Genomic DNA, 17,159 nt, shown 5'->3' with positions numbered 1-17,159 from the left:
CATCGAACTATATATTACAGTATTCAGTTAAGAAGTTACACCCCAAAGTGATTTTTTTCCTCCAGTTTTAGAACTAAGTGTTCTAAAGGGCACATCAAGTAGGGGGTTGTCTTTAAAATATTATCTATCTATCTATCTATCTATCTATCTATCTATCTATCTATCTATCTATCTATCTATCATCTATCTATCTATCTATCTATCTATCTATCTATCCATCCATCCATCCATCCATCCATCCATCCATCCATCCATCCATCCATCCATCCATCCATCCATCCATCCAATTGTACATATTACTAGAAGTTCATATATATCCATACGAGCAAACCTCCAGACTCTGCAAACTTTAGAAATAATGAACAAAAGTCATCCGCGGCTAGCCAAAGTATGCATACTCCTTCAAAATGGCCATTAAAGATGCAACATTTATGCAATTTAATCAAATGCAAACCAAAACTGTAACCGACTGAACTTCTGCTTCCATCTGTGCATGTGTCAACCTGCCTGCAAGTTGCGTGTCGATCATCCAGTGCAAGCAAGAGGGAGAACTCACAAGCGCTATCCTTCTGGTTGAACACCTTATCCTAAACTGTCTTGCCTCCAAGAATATTGTAATAAATAAGGCAAGACCACACAGCCCTTGAGCTCTGCTTCTTTGTTTACAGTTTACAAGGGTTTTTGTTTTTTTTTAAAGGAAGTAGTACAAACCCAAGATTTACCCAAGCCAACTTCTTTCTTCAATTGGAAGAGCTTTTGGCTAAGCAATTGGTGATGCAGTGTAAGGAACACAGGTGTTGTCAGAAAACTATTTTAATTATTTACAGAATGATCATTGGAAGGATTACATAAAATACAGAAGAAAAATGTACACCTCTAACAGAAACGAGAAAAAATGATGTTGAGTGAACTCACAGACTACCGGGTAACAAAAGCACTTAAATAAGGCAAACAAGGAACAAAAGGGGGGAAAAAAATCACAAAGACTACATGGGAAATAAAACAGAAATGCAAATTGAGGTTTTGTGTTTTTCAAATGGAAAAGTTAAAAAAAAAATCAAGATGCAAAATAGTTGATGTTCCCACTAGCAAAATTTTGCTCACGCCAGCAGCCATTATTAGAATTACTGGTGCATTCAACCTTCTCTAACATAGCCTGAAACTTGCCACTTCCACAACACAAACTTCCCAGCGCTGATGGGAATGCCATCTTTGCGAAGTTTCACATTTTATCGCCTACAAATACACACTGGGTTGCGGCGTGTACAGTTTAAAATTGTGCAAGACCAGGGAAAGTTGTTCTGCCCCCCCCTCCAACTCAGGAGGTTACGCTGCAGCACTCGAGATTCAGTTTTGCTGCCAGTGCATTTTGAAGTCAACTCCCTTGCAAGAGAGAGTTTCTTAAAAAAGGGATTTTGAGCCTTGGTTTTCAAATTCTGACCACGCATCGTTCAGCTCCATGAAGATCATTTTGGCATAGTCCTCATAAGGCTGCCCCGTAGCCTGTAAACACACAAACAAACAAAACACTGAATCGCAATGCAACTGTTCAACTGTAAAAGCAAGCTTAACTTGCATCACAAGCAATTAGCTTTACTTCTGGAGTTAAGAAGAAATCCACGGGAATATTACCATCTGAACACTGAGTTACTATATTCACAATTCTATTTTTTTTTTCCAAAGAAGGATGAGTGCACTGAACGAGCTCTGAACTGGGTTTTTTTTTCTCAGTGGGACATGATCACCCCAATTGCCCATGAGAGAAGGACAAGAACAGTTTTGAGTTCAGATGTCAATATGGAACCACATGCCACTTAGGACAACTACTGTATCTGAATGAATTCCCCTTCCTGTTCCAGAAACAGTCGACAGGTAGTCCTTGACTTACAACCCTTTGAAGTTCTGACAGACCTCCCCCCAAATTACTTATGATCCAGTTCTGAAGTTCTGAAAGCTGCATCCCCCCCCCATTATGTGACTGCATTTTGGGCACTTGGCAACTAGCCCACCCAGTGGTGGGACTCAAATATGTGAACAACCAATTCTCTGGGTGGATGCCACTTCTGGAAGTCCGTTGCGGGCCTGGGCAACAAAAAATTAGCCACTGGTTCTGCCAAACTGGTGCGAACTGGCTGAATCCCACCACTGAGCTCACCTATATGGCATTTTTGCAAAAAAAAAAAAATAATCATTCACATCTGGTTGGGAAAGTTGGAATGGGCAAGTTCCATTAAGGTTCTTAAGTCAAGGGCTACTTATAGTCAAGAAACTTTGCTTCCTGAAGCAACCACCACAAGGCAGATGACAGCAACTAGCCTACCTTTGTGCACAATTCCATAAACTAGGAAGATCTGACGAAGCACTTCTATGATCCACTATAATTTTGTTTCTATGGCAGCAAAGTATGCTTGTTTTTAAGTACTGCATGCGCAAAGCAATGACAGTTATCGTAGCAGAGAGCAGGGTGCAGTTTAACTTTTGACAACAGCAGTGAGTGTGTGTGTGGGGGGGTAGTCATAATTCAAAAACAAGTCATTAGTATCTTTTTTTGAAGATGGCCATTAAACAACCGGTTGTAAGTTAAGGTCTACCTGTAATTAGCATTCATGTGAACAATTTTACTCTATCCGCACGTGAGTATTTACCAAACACTCACCTTATCTGGATGAACGACAAGCGCTGCTTTTCTATAGTACTTTTTCACCTGGTCAGGGGTAACCAGGTCTGCCATCCCAACTGGCTTCCATTTGGTTTCACCTTCCCAAAGCACAGTGTGAAGAGTAGAGAGTAAAGCTCTTATATTCCTCTCTTTTCCGTCAATCCAGTCTAGAAGCTAGCAAAGGAAATGGGAAGGAGGGAAATTCAGCTAAGCCAAATGCTGCACAACATTTAACTGACATAATTTCCTTTTATCGTTACACATAGCAATATTTATTCTCTAACAATGTCATACGCAATGATTTAATACTCTCTTTCTAATAGGCACTGACCTACTTTACTGTTAATGAGTTCACAACTGCTTCCGTTTTAACTATTATAGCACCGGGCTAATCTCCGCTTAGCCTCACCACTTTTTAACATACAGAAGCTTTTACACATTTGTTTTTCCTGTCAATGCACCTACTGGCTCAACCCCACCTGTGCCAATCCTAAGCCAGTTACACTCCCAGTCCCTTTTCTCACAATGGATGTTGCTTACATTGATAGATGTGCTTTTCAGGATCTTTCCTGGCTTTGCTATTTGACTTCCCTTTAAGGAAGATGCTAAGGGCAGAACCTGAGATCTCTTATGCCAGTGATGGCGAACCTTTTAGAGACCGAGTGCCCAAACCGCAACCCAAAACCCACTTATTTATCGCAAAGTGCCAGGGCCACATTGTGGTGCCCTCGGGCGCCTCTGAGTACTGCCTCTGGCATGCAAAAACTGGGGGCACAAAAATGGGCCACCGTGTTGCAAGGAGCAAAAATGGCCGTCGCACCGCGGGGTGCAGATACAAGGTGCTGTACCACGCAAGAACGGGGCAGGGCTAGTGAGTATCATGCAGGCACTAGCCCTGCCCCATTTGCAGCACATGCATGCTCGCGGCCCCGTGCATGCATGCATGCAAAATGCTTCCTCCTCCCTTTTCTTCCAGTCCACCAATCGACAATGGTTGGTGACCTCTGCTCTACACCACCTCTACTCGAGCTTGCTAGTCGGCCACTTTGTCTCCTTTGTGCTGGGCGGGGCTCCTGCTCCAGGTGGCGGTGGTGGCCTGATGGACCTGCTGCTGCTGCTGGTGGCACGTGTGCCAACAGAGAGGGCTCTGAGTGCCACCTCTGGCACGCGTGCCATAGGTTTGCCACCACTGTCTTATGCCCACTAAGACATCCACCCTCCTTCCTACTGCACTTTATTCTGCACTCTTTGCCTCCTATATTGCAAATTCATTGGCACGGCCTACAGTTCATTTCTTGGCTGAAAACACAGCAAGAATCTGAAGCAAAGGGAAATGTTCAGCACAAATGCTACACACCTTTAATTTTAGAGGATCCATATCTTTAGATAGTTCTTGCTTTCTCATTTCAGCAATTGTTTTGGGTCCCTTTCTGTCAGACTTTGCTGAAAAGCCTTGATTTGACAAGAGGTCTTCAAAATCATTTTCTGAAACTTTGGGTTTGTGTCCTGGCAAAGAAGAAAAAAGAAGCTAGGCATTTTCCTGTTAATAGAAGATTTACACAGAAATGACAGATTTGTTATTCGTTACTCATGTTGGTCATTAATAAGCCATTATCTTTTAGGAAACTGTTATATCTCCTTGCTTAGAAACAAATCCAACTTTTTTTTCAACAGGGCTTATTCCTGAATTAGTGTGTTCCCTTGATGCAGATTAAGGGAAAACCAGTAACTTGCTAGACTGCTATCTTCCTTATAAGGCCACTAGATGTTACAAGTCAATACAATCAGTTACTTAATTCGTAACTTACATGTTTCCACTTAAGAATCTGAGCATAGCCCAGAAATGGAAACGGATGGAAACTAATCAAGGAGAGAAACAACCTAGAACTAAGGAGAAACTTCCTGACAGTGAGAACAATTAACCAGTGGAACAACCTGCCTCCAGAAGTGGTGAATGCTCCAACACTGGAAGTTTTTAAGAAGAGACTGGACAGCCATTTGTCTGAAATGGTATAGGGTTTCCTGCCTGAGCAGGGGGTTGGACTAGATGACCAAGGTCCCTTCCAACTTTATTATTATTATATATTATTATTAACGGTGAGATCTTGGTTTAAGGATTTCATCATAGCTACATACTGATTAGATAGCATCAGCTAAGTAAACATTCCTACAGTGAAGGAAAAAAGTATTTGATCCCTTGCTGATTTTGTACGTTTGCCCACTGACAAAGAAATGATCAGTCTATAATTTTAATGGTAGGTTTATTTTAACAGTGAGAGATAGAATAACAACAAAAGAATCCAAAAAAACCCGCATTTCAAAAAAATTATAAATTGATTTGCGTTTTAATGAGTGAAATAAGTATTTGATCCCCTATCAGCCAGCCAGATTTCTGGCTCCCAGGTGTCTTTTATACAGGTAATGAGCTGAGATTAGGAACGATCTCTTAAAGGGAATGCTCCTAATCTGAGCCCGTTATTTGTATAAAAGATACCTGTCCACAAAAGCAATCAATCAATCAATCAGATTCCAAACTCTCCACCATGGCCAAGACCAAAGAGCTGTCCAAGGATGTCAGGGACAAGATTGTAGACCTACACAAGGCTGGAATGGGCTACAAGACTATCACCAAGCAGCTTGGTGAGAAGGTGACTACAGTTGGCACGATTATTCGCAAATGGAAGAAACACAAAATAACTGTCAATCTCCCTCGTTCTGGGGCTCCATGCAAGAGCTCACCTTGTGGAGTTGCAACGATCATGAGAACAGAACTACAAGGGAGGATCTTGTCAATGATCTCAAGGCAGCTGGGACCATAGTCACCAAGAAAACAATTGGTAACACACTACGCCGTGAAGGACTGAAATCCTGCAGCGCCCGCACGGTCCCCCTGCTCAAGAAAGCACATGTACAGGCCCATCTGAAGTTTGCCAATGAACATCTGAATGATTCAGAGGAGAACTGGGTGAAAGTGCTGTGGTCAGGTGAGACCAAAATCGAGCTTTTTGGCATCAACTCAACTCACCATGTTTGGAGGAGGAGGAATGCTGTCTATGACCCCAAGAACACCATCCCCACGATCAAACATGGAGATGGAAACATTACACTTTGGGGGTATTTTTCTGTTAAGGGGACAGGACGATTTCACTGCATCAAAGGGACGATGGACCATCAAATCTTGGGGGAGAACCTCTTTCTCTCAGCCAGGGCATTGAAAATGGGTCGTGGATGGGTATTCCAGCATGGCAATGACCCAAAACACACAGCCAAAGCAACAAAGGAGTGGGTCAAGAAGAAGCACATCAAGGTCCTGGAGTGGCCTAGCCAGTCTCCAGACCTTAATCCTGTGGAAAATCTGTGGAGGGAGCTGAAGGTTCGAGCTGCGAAACATCAGCCTTGAAACCTTAATGACTTGGAAAGGATCTGCATAGAGAAGTAGGACAAAATCCCTCCTGAGATGTGTGCAAACCTAGTAGCCAACTACAGGAAACATCTGACCTCTGTGATTGCCAACAAGGGTTTTGCCACCAAGTACTAAGTCATGTTTTGCAAAGGGGTCAAATACTTATCTCACTCATTAAAATGCAAATCAATTTATAACTTTTTTGAAATGCGTTTTTCTGGATATTTTTGTTGTTATTCTGTCTCTCACTGTTAAAATAAACCTACCATTAAATTATAGACTGATCATTTCTTTGTTCAGTGGGCAAATGTACAATATCAGCAGGGGATCAAATACTTTCCCCCCCTCACTATATTCATTTACTTCTCTCAGTCTACACCTCTAACATTGGCAGTGTAATGGATCTATATTGGTGCAATTAGTACCAGGATTCAACCCTTTACTATATTCAGAGAATGACTCGGTGACCTTGGCTCAACCATTATGGAAGATGTGCTTTGAAGCTGAGAGCCCAATCCTCTATTAAAGCAGGAGTAGACAACCTGTAGTACTCCAGGTATTGTTGAATTTCAACTGTCAGCAGGCCTCACCAATGGTGAGCAAAGGTGAAGGATGATGAAAAAGTTCCCAGCCAAAGAAAAAAGTTTCATTCTACTGACCAGAAAAGACTCTATATACATCTACCCTCCTTGCATTACCTCTACCAGGATAATGGAGGTGCACAGATATCCCTTGTAGTTTCTTTAAATGAAAAAAAGTTCTGTAGGCAATCCTCTGAGTTAATCCAACCCATCAGCTTCCTGGACAAGCTTAAGAGCCCCTTCCAATTGGTTAGATACAAGCATTTTTAATGAAAAGAAAAAAAGAAGGAATGCTCATAAATTTAGATATATACTCCTTCAATTGTGAAAAGCTGAAGAGCTTCATAAATCAGGGCTGAGAAAACTTGACTGTACTAGAATTGCCTTCCTGGGCCTAAAGATAACTCCCAGCTCACTTTGTAGAGTCAATGAGATTATTTAATTAGATTTAAATTTCAAATCCAAAGCAACTTAAGAGCAGTTCACAACAACATAATACAAACACAAAATATAACGTAACAATATCAGCAAGTATATAGACAACTGGAAGGGAAAGAGGGAGAGGGAGAGAGAGAGAGAGGCATATATAAAAAAAATCTAACATGCAGATCATATTCAGCCATATAGTGGGGACTGCCCTCTCTGATGTAAATTAAAAAAATAAGAGAGGAAATGAATTGAGGAATTTGGAAGTGGGTACATTCTATTTCAGTGGTGGCAAACCTATGGCACGGGCGCCAAAGGCGGCACTCAGAGCCCTCTCTGTGGGCACGCGTACCATCGCCCCAGTCCTAGGCCTTCAGCTGGGTTTTATAAAACCTTTTCGCTTTAGGCCTCCGCCTCCGTGTGCAAAAAAAAAAAAAAGGTCCAATCAATCAGTCAATTTCAACTTCTCGTGGGGAAAAAAGATCTTGCAAAGTTGGAATTGATTGATTGAACTTTTTAGTCCCACCCAGTCTGCCGTTACCACCGCAGCCATGCCCACCCAATGGGCCACACCCACCCAATGGGCCACACCCACCCGGCACCCGATGATGCATAAGTGGGTTTTGGGTTGCAATTTGGGCACTCAGTCTCTAAAAGGTTCGCCATCACTGTTCTATTTCAAGGGATACCTCATTCTGACTATGGGAACGACCTAAAAAAAATGTGGAATCAGGAATTTAACTGTGCTGTCTCTTCGACAGTCAGAAAAACCTGTCCCCTTAAAGTTAATGGGGATTTGCTGCCAGTTGAAATGTGCACGATAAAAAGATCACAGCCCAATTGCATGTCTGATTGTCATGTACTTACCAAAGCCAGGAACTCGGATACCTCTCTCCTCCCGTCCTCCAATTACACTAAAATTCACAGTGTAGTTGGGTTTGGGTTGTGTGCCCAACTTGGCTTGTTCCGGAGGTTTGGGCTGGGGTGAAGGTTGCCATGAAGTGCTGGTGGTTTGTGGCTTGCTTGTTTGCCACTGAGCCCCCGCTGGTTTTTGAGTTGACTTGGAAGCAAAACTGCCAGCTGAGAATCCTCCACTAGATGTTCCTAGATAAGAAACAAGTGGACATTTTAATAATCTAAATTATGTCTCTAGTCAGAAGGGAAACTTTTCCAAGGGCTCCTCTATTGCAACGTTAGTAGGAAGGGTGATCTTAAGTATAACTAGAAAGCAGCACTCTGAGCCAAAACCCTTAGTACAAAGTATGACAGGATCTTTCAATAGTCCGAGCTGCAAAATCAGTGACTGCCAAGTACTGATATGCTCTGTAGGTAGTCCTCAACTTACAGCCGCAGCTGTAAGCCCAAAATTCCTGTTGCTAAGTGAGACAGCTGTTTTGCCCCATTTTATGACCTTTCTTGTCACAGTTGTTAAGTGAATCGCCGCAATTGTTAAGTTAGTAACACGGTTGTTAAGTGAATCTGGCTTCCCCACTGACGCTGCTTGTCAGAAGGTTGCCAAAGGGGCGGATCACATGATCCTGAAACCCTGCAACCATCATAAATATGAACTAGTTGCTAAGTGTCCAAATTTTGATCACGTGACTAGGGCAGAGGTCTCCAACCTTTTGGGCACCAGGGACCGGTTCTGTGGAGGGAGGTTTTTCCGTGGACCGGAGGGGGCGTGGTTTTGTGTGCTGCCTGCATCCCACAGATGGGGCTTTGCTTGCTTGTGTGGACCGGTTGTTGGCATGCTGCGGCCCGGTACTAGTCCACGGAAAGGGGGTTGGGGACCCCTGAACTAGGGGGATTCTCTAATGTAAAAAACAGTTACAAGTCACTTTTTTCAGTGTTGCTGTAACTTTGAAGAGTCACTAAATGAATGGTTGTAAGGACCACCTGTGGTCTAAGCTAGCTTTGAGAGACACAACAAAAAGGCCTGCAGTACCTCTTAGTGCTGGTCTTTAAACCTATGTTAAATGGTGGAAAGCATATAAACCTTCTTTCTGTGAGAGGGAAGGGAAGGGACTAGTAACCAAGGCTGTTGAAATAACCTCCATATTTAAAGAAGAGGACAAAATAGAGGGCCAGATGCTTGAGAAGCTCAAACTGGGAGAAGCTACTGACATCACACCCGTTAGTGTAAATAACCTCCAATACCACCAGCAACCATAAAAAGAAACTGAAAAAAAATCATGGCACACTCCAAAGTGCACGGCCACATTTGAGAAAATGCAAGTTGCCTGAATACAACAGAACAAAGGAAGGGTATTCATTTTTCAAAATAAAGGATGACTTGTCACTGGCAACAGATTTTTGTAAGCGAGGGTTGCACATGGACATATTTAAATACTTAGCACATTTAGAAGTAGGGCTAGCCAAATTGGGTATTCTTTCAATGTTTTGGACTACAGCTTCATCAACCTCAACCAACATGGCCCATGGCAAGGGAATGTGAGAGTTGCTGTTCAAAACACCTGAAAAAGGCCAGTTTCCTACCCTGATGGAATACTAATCCTCATACTTGTATTACATTTTTTTATTACTTTTTTTTCAGAAAGGGGAAAATGCACAAAGAGAACAACAACCTAATAACAAAGCCATCAGGAGTCCTGTGCTGAGTTGGCAGTATACAAATGTAATAACTAGTGAGTAAGTAAAGATTAAATTAAATGGTGCAAAAAAAGCTTCCTGTGCAAGAATTGTTCATCTAATAATCCAGCCCCGATTCTTCTGACTGTCAGAGTTAATTGGAGAGGCAACTCTTTTTGTATCTCCTGGAGGGGTTCCAAATCCTTCTTGAAATATGAAAAGAGGAGGGTGAAAAAGAGAAAGGGAACCTCACCGGGAAGGAATTCCAACCTGCAGATTATTACCCACAGGCCATGCAGGTAGTCCTCAACTTACAACATCCAGTGACCGTTCAAAGCTACAACAGTCACTGGAAAAAGTGACTTACGACTGTTTTGCACACTTTGAAACATTGCAGCATCCTCATGGTTACTTGTACACGATCAAAAATAAAACGCTTGGCAAGTGACTCATGTTTATGGCGATTGCAGTGTCACCTTTTGTGACCTTCTACCAAGCAAAGTCAATGGGGAAATCAGCTTTACTTAACAACCGTGTTACTAACTTAACAACTGCAGTGATTCACTTAACAACTGTGGCAAGAAAGGTCATAAAATGGGGCAAAACTCACTTAACAAATGTCTTGCTTAGCAATATAAACTTTGGGCTCAACTGTGGTAGTAAGTCGAGGGCTACCTGTCGACAGTTGATTTTGTTGCCCTTTTAGAGACTCCTGAGGTAAATAGTTTCATAGAGGGCTCCAGAGGGCTTTCATCCAATTACTTTTCAAATACTCTGTTTCACCTGTCAAGTAGGCACAATGACAGGCTGCTCTCTCTTCTAACTCAATTTCAGTTTGTCCCACCGGTCTGTCAGATTGACCCTCTCCATACATTTTGCACAAATTCCAGTTCAAAAGGTGGACCAGACTCAACTCTCCAATTTTTGAAATTAAAGGGCAAGGTGGGCCTCCAAGGAGCGGCAAAGGATCAAAAACAACAGCACTGAATTATTTCACAGAGCCTGGGCAAACTCCTCTGGAAGAGAATGGGAGGGAAGGCTACAAACAGTAGCAACAGGGGACTGAACTCCCTGTAAGTCAAATGGAAAACTACCATTAAAATTAAAAAATGAGTGATGAGTAATGACTACGGCCGTTCATTAGTTATACCGACACTTACCTGGAAGGCCAGTTCTCAAGTTTGCAAGGTCAGCAAAAGGATCCGAATTCTGCGATTTTGCTTGATTGGAGGAATGACCCAAGGAGCCACTTGGTGGCCCTCCTGTTGTGAAAGTTGGGCCTGCATAGTAGTAAATACAAATATTCGATATTATTATTATTTTTTTAACAGCAAGTATTCATTTTGGGGCCTGTTTGATATCTTTTCCAGCCACAGCAAGCATTCACTGGCTTTTCCACAGTCCCCCAGTCTGCAAGCATGTTTGGATTGTTGCCATATTGTAATCTATGTTAATACGCAGTTATCAGATTGAATATATTAGTGGATGCTTAGTATACAAATACACACGCAGAGAGAGAAGGAGGGGAGGGGGGGAGAGAGACTGACTGACTTGTGCTATGATTTTGTGGAAAGGTGCAAAGTGGCAAGTAAAAGAGATGAAGTATGTGAGACCCACCCAAAGCAAACCACAAAACCAAAAGAATCTTTCTAGTAGATGGTAGCATGTCCAAAAGCATCAGAACAAAGGTTTTTATAAAGACAGAACAAGATAATCAAAACAAGGTGCAGTTTTCCCAACAACAGATAGCTTCCACGTGTAAATATATGAGAAAAGTATTGTACTGGTATTGGCCAAATTTTGTTGCAAATTAGGTAAGTGTATGGAAACTGCTGTCCTTCAAGCAATCACTTGGCTGTGATGTGCCATCTTCATCCTTATGAAACTTAAAACATAATCTCAGTTACCAGCTGAAACTGGTATATAGGGATGCGTGTGTGTGTATGTGTATGTGAGTGAAGCTTTTAATTCAGAAAGTTAATGTGCATTTATTTCTCTGTGTCCCAATTCTTTGGATAACTAAGAACAACAAGACCAGAATTGTTATTAGGACTCCCCAAAAACTCCAGGTAGAATCCAGAAGCAGAAACACTCTTTAATATTATAGGATCCATTAATCCGTGATTGCTGTGGAAGCAGTTTTGGTAGCAGATTAAGTGATATATAATTGGCGAAAATCAACCATGTTTTTATAACGCAGGAGAAGGGAAAATACAAATCAGAGTAAAGCATCTCAGTTCAGAAAGAACCTTGCTCATGCAACTTTGACTGACATTGAACAAATCCGATTGGCGCGTTGGATTAATTTGCTTCCTTACATCAAGGGATTAACTGAGATGCTTTACAAGGGTGATTGCTCAGTTTATTCTTTAGGATGCAGGTAGGGAAGCTGTATAAACCAATGTCTTTTATTGACTGTGCGTGATATCTATTCTTTGATTCATTTCATTCTAATTTCCTTTAATGACCAAAATAAGATGTCGTGCTTCATCTCTGATTTCCCTGCCTGCTGTTGTTTTATCCTGAAATTGCAGCAGCAGTTAAGACCACAATGAGAAAAAGTGCCAGAAAACAAATTTGGCAGGACATAAGATACCGACTAAAGTAGCCAATTGACCCGGCCTGCTTATGCCTGAAACTTTCCCCATCCCCATATAATGAAGTTTCATTTTCAGTTCTAAAACACATACAACTCTAGGTGAAGGCTGTTGCCAATTCTCCTTTATTACTCAACCACCATTTAGGTCTGAACATATTCTAAAAATTGCAGCAAAATGGAATGGTAGCAATTGCTAATGTTAAAGCTTGCTGTCCCTTGCTATTGCTTTTCAAAAACAAAATCCAAAAGCCAAGGGTTTTTTGCAGGTATATTTTAAAGACACTGCATTATAAAGCTGTCAGGTCTCTCCAGTGCTATCTCGTGGTCCTATTAGTTTTGCCTGCTTGCTTTTGGTGGCTAAAAATACAAGCGACGGCCCCATACCATACCTTCCAAAGTTGATTTCTTGGGTGCTGTTGGGACAGTGGTGTCAGTCCAAGAATCCCAACCCCCTAAAAGGTCTGGCTGGCTTGCTGAAGAAGTTATTTTAGGTGGCTCTGGGGCCAAATTGCCTAGAAGGACACAAATCAAAATCCACACATTAGAGTAAAAGCGTGCGCAAAAAAAAATAAATTGCATAAACTTAACATTCTGCAGATGAAAATATAGTTAGGACACTGGATTTTTCTCCTTTCGATTTGAACTCAACTGGTACAGTTGCTCTCCATCTATTTGTACGGGTGCTGAGAAGTCCCCTAACATTTTCACTGCCTGAAAGGGTTAAACTCCCATATATGGTGAACAGGAACAGATAACTTTCCTAATGATATCTGATTCCAGTTTTTAACATATGCACGGAGGAAAGGATTAGCTGGGATCCTCCAAAGCCCATGCAGCAAAACATCATCTCTGAATAAGGACATGAAGCACGGATTTCCCCCATCCCAAAGCACATACATTTATCTACTTGCCTCCAAAGTTCACAAACCAGGTTAAATCAAACGACTATATTGGCACTAATTGCTATATCAAACAGGATAGTGAATTATGAATAAAGAAGCATGAACAGGAGAGGGATAGGGAACCAAAAAAAAGGGGGGGAAAGTGGGGCATGTGTCTTCATACAGCGCTTATAAGCATCCAGGAGAAATATGACAAAATCTGAATTATATTATCCCTGAACTAATCTAGCAGGGTTCTTTTGTTATTAAAACAGTAACCCTGAAAATAAGGAAGCCTCCACGCCTCACTAGCATTCCAATGGAACGTTTCTCAAACTCAGCAACTTTAGGAAGTGTAGATTTCAATTCCCATTATTCCCCAGAATTCCAGGAGTTGAAATCCAGGCATCTTAAAGCTGCTGAGGCTGAGAAACCCTGTTCTAGCAGAAGATTGTGCTTTAGAAACTGTACTGTAGATATGGGAATTGACAAGCAGTTACCCATTGATTACGGTATTCCTTTATATGTTCATCTATGCTTGGCTTTAAAAAATAATAATAAATCCCTGTTTGTGTTGGATTTTATCAAAACACTAATTAGCCGTGCCAATGAGTATTCAAAAGCTTTGCTATTTATAATCTCCCAGAAAGGTTCACTGCATTGTAAAATAGATACATAAAAACTGCAGTTCAAGGGATTTAAGCTATTACCCACCAAAAATCAGGATATTTACTGTATGTTATAAAACAAACCGTAGTATCACTTTAGCAGTTATGCTAATAAATGTTACAATGCTATTCAACTGTGCTATTTTGATACGAGAATATTAAATTAGAAGTAGACAATCTGGTGCGATACACATACTCTATAATCATCCAGCTCATGGTGAGATTAGTCCAAAATAGCTAGCTTGCCTCCCCCTCTGTATTAAATCATGGTCTTTTAGAATGCAGGCCTAAATATACCCATAAAATAGGGTATGGGTATATTTAGGTCTGCATTCTAAAAGACCATGATTGTCTCATAAAAGTTTTCTGAATGTCAAAGAAAGGAATTTTCCTGTTGTTCATTTCTGAGTAGGTATTAAAATAGCAATGCTCCTTGATGTTACCAGTTTAAACTTCTATCTGAATATCTGAAACCTTAGAATATCTTATCAAATGGCTATGAAAGATAAGACAGAACTGGAATATTTCGAAATCTGGGACAAATTTTATCGCTGGTATGAATCAAGGAGAACTGCTCGGATCTTAAGCTAACGATAGGATTGAAGCATACACATAATTGTATATATAATTGTATATATAATTGTATTATGTAGAAGAATGAGGTGTATATAGAGGTTAAGGATGATGTATTAAGTTTTTGTATCACGAGAAACAAATTGTTAGGAATATTTACTCTGGAATGCCACGTATGTCCATTTTTGTTTTAATTGTATTATAAATAAAAAGATTTAAAAATAAAAAAAAAATAAAAAAAAAAAATAGGGTATGGGTATATTTAGGTCTGCATTCTAAAAGACCATGATTGTCTCATAAAAGTTTTCTGAATGTCAAAGAAAGGAATTTTCCTGTTGTTCATTTCTGAGTAGGTATTAAAATAGCAATGCTCCTTGATGTTACCAGTTTAAACTTCTATCTGAATATCTGAAACCTTAGAATATCTTATCAAATTATTTTTGATAAGGAGCTTAAGCATTCCCAAATTACCAGAAGTAAAGCTTTGTTAAGGCCTTAACAGAACCTTATCATCACTATGAGCACCGCCTAGCCCAAACTTATCCTGTGCGGCACACCACATATACACCCTCCCCAAATAGAGATAGCTATAATTTCCAGAAGTCCTGCATATCTGGAATATGTATGCCAAGATGGGGAAAGTTTCAACAAGAAGTAGATATTATCATACTGTTCCCATATCACGCTCAATACTAGGTTTCTTCAACTTGGTTCTTTGCCATAATTATGGCTGGGAACAAGAGTTCTCAGTCCTTCATTCGAGGAACTGGGAGAGAAGGAGGCAGAGAGAATCAAAATGGTGTCCAACACAATTGGATCCACACTGGCTGGGTCTTTCAAGGGTAGTACTTAGCAGTCAAAACAAGAGCACAAAAACATATTTCATGGGGAAAGGTGGATATTTCATATTATCAGCCATTGCATGGCTTTCACCCCATTGTGTTTTTGTAAAAAAAAAATAAAAATTGGAAAGTGCAGGGTTTCAGACTTGATCCCCCCAAAAGTTGCTTTAGAACGCGCTGAGCAGAACTAGCACTTGTCTGCCACAAAATAGCTGTATTTTTTTCCTGGAATTAAATCACCTTTTAGAAAGTAGATCAGAAGTGCTCCACAGTTGTAAAAGATTACAGTGCAATCTCAGTATAATTGATTTGTCAACTGAAGCATCCTACATAGAATCCACATGTCTAATACATAAAAACTCCTGTTCACAATTACAGTTAAAATGCCTGCTAAACTAGCATAGCTCAGATATTTTATAAAGCACTTGTGAAAGATGTAAAGTGGTTGGTGTAGTAGTTAAGGCACCAGGCTAGAAATGGTGTGGCCATGAGTTCTAGTCCTGCCTTAGACTCAAAGCCAGCTGGATGACTTTGGGCCAGTCACTCTCTCTAACCCCTAGGAAGGAAGGAAGAAAATTTGAGGAATTTGTCCAGGGAGTGGCCAGGGGTTAAAAACTGACTCAAAGACACAAATAAAAGTATATATAATGCAACTGCCATATGTTGTTAACACAGGCAGGTATCGGATTCTACAAAAAACCACACATGATGTCTACATTAGCCTCAATTGTCAAACGTCTAGTTGCTACCGTACAAACAGATGTCTTCTCAACTCAGAAGATCTTTTAATTCTGTAACTAAAAATGACAGACAAGATTTCTTCAAAATAAGATACAGGTTTGGCATGACATCGGATTTAAGCTCACCTCAGATCTATGTTTAACATCTCTTAATTAGCCAGAAAAGCCATCAGAATTCAATTGCAGAGCTGCCTGCTTGCATTTATCACTGTCGTCTGCTGACACTTAAGCCCCTTCTACACATCGCAGGGCCTCTCCTCTCCTTTTAGAAGTTTCACTACCAAGATCTTTCCTAAAACTTTTCCAAGTGAAACAGGCAGGTTCATAAATGTCTTGCTTTGAAAATCTAACTTCTACCATTTCAACGCAGACTGAATTAAACAAACCAAAAAGACGCGGCCAATTTCTCAGTCGAGTAGAACAATATAGTTGAGAACGAAAAGAGGCTTCGTCAGTCAGTGACAGAAGCAACAGCTTTGCACCCACGTTCAATATACACAACTGTCTGATTTAAGGATCATAGATTCTGTTTGACATTTGGAAGTCTTCCAACTTAAAACAAATGTATAAATATATACTCTTTTTAAAGTGGATACTGGGAATATACTGCAGGTCAAGTAAAGGAATTTGTAAAATTAAAGCTAGAGGCATCTTATAGGGCAGTGGTTCTCAACCTTTTTAATGCCGCGACCCCCAGCCGGTCGTAAGTCGAGGACTAAACCGGTCATAGGTCGAGGACTAAACCAGTCGTAAGTCGAGGACTAAACCAGTCGTAAGTCGAGGACTACCCAACCGGTCGTAAGTTAAGGACTTTCCCTGCCCGGGAGCACCGCGCATGCGTGGTTCCGCCCCCTGCGCCGGCCGAGGCGTAGCTGGCAAGCGGCAGAGACGGAGCAGGCCGACCACCAGCTGGCCCAGCTCAAGGGAGGTAAGGCACCCGCCGGAAAAGGGAAAAAAAATGGCGGACAGCCTTGCTTGGCGACCCCCGTGAAATGGTCAATCGACCCCAAATGGGGTCGCGACCCATAGGTTGAGAACCGCTGCTATAGGGGATACTTTGCTCTCATTGCTATAATGTAAGTTTGAATGTAAATTCATTCTAGTTTTCAGTTGCATCAACTTTTGGTTTTATACCACCCTCATTTTTGGCAATTTTTCAATTAAGCAATTGCTTAAATTCTCTCATCTCCTCAGTAAA

The 17,159-nt window shown here is 41.1% G+C and overlaps 1 protein-coding gene across 1 annotated transcript in view; it reads right to left on the bottom strand.

Moving 5' to 3' along the window:
* Positions 1–590: 590 nt before the first annotated feature.
* Positions 591–17,159, bottom strand: part of GAK (cyclin G associated kinase) — a 75,023-nt gene continuing 58,454 nt past the window's right edge. Inside the window, exons 21-26 of the mRNA XM_015821239.1 lie at positions 12,647–12,769; positions 10,819–10,938; positions 7,937–8,173; positions 4,017–4,165; positions 2,657–2,833; positions 591–1,503 (exon numbers count right to left, since the gene is read on the bottom strand). Of these exons, the coding sequence (XP_015676725.1) occupies positions 1,402–1,503; positions 2,657–2,833; positions 4,017–4,165; positions 7,937–8,173; positions 10,819–10,938; positions 12,647–12,769 (908 nt within the window). The 3' untranslated portion in view covers positions 591–1,401. The remainder of the gene's footprint in view (positions 1,504–2,656; positions 2,834–4,016; positions 4,166–7,936; positions 8,174–10,818; positions 10,939–12,646; positions 12,770–17,159) is intronic.

The sequence above is a fragment of the Protobothrops mucrosquamatus genome, unplaced genomic scaffold (genome assembly GCF_001527695.2).
Source record: "Protobothrops mucrosquamatus isolate PMUCROS unplaced genomic scaffold, P.Mucros_1.0 scaffold1284, whole genome shotgun sequence".
Taxonomy (NCBI): Eukaryota; Metazoa; Chordata; class Lepidosauria; order Squamata; family Viperidae; genus Protobothrops; species Protobothrops mucrosquamatus.
Note: the sequence above shows the minus strand (reverse complement) of the source record. Positions and strands in the feature narration are given on the sequence as shown.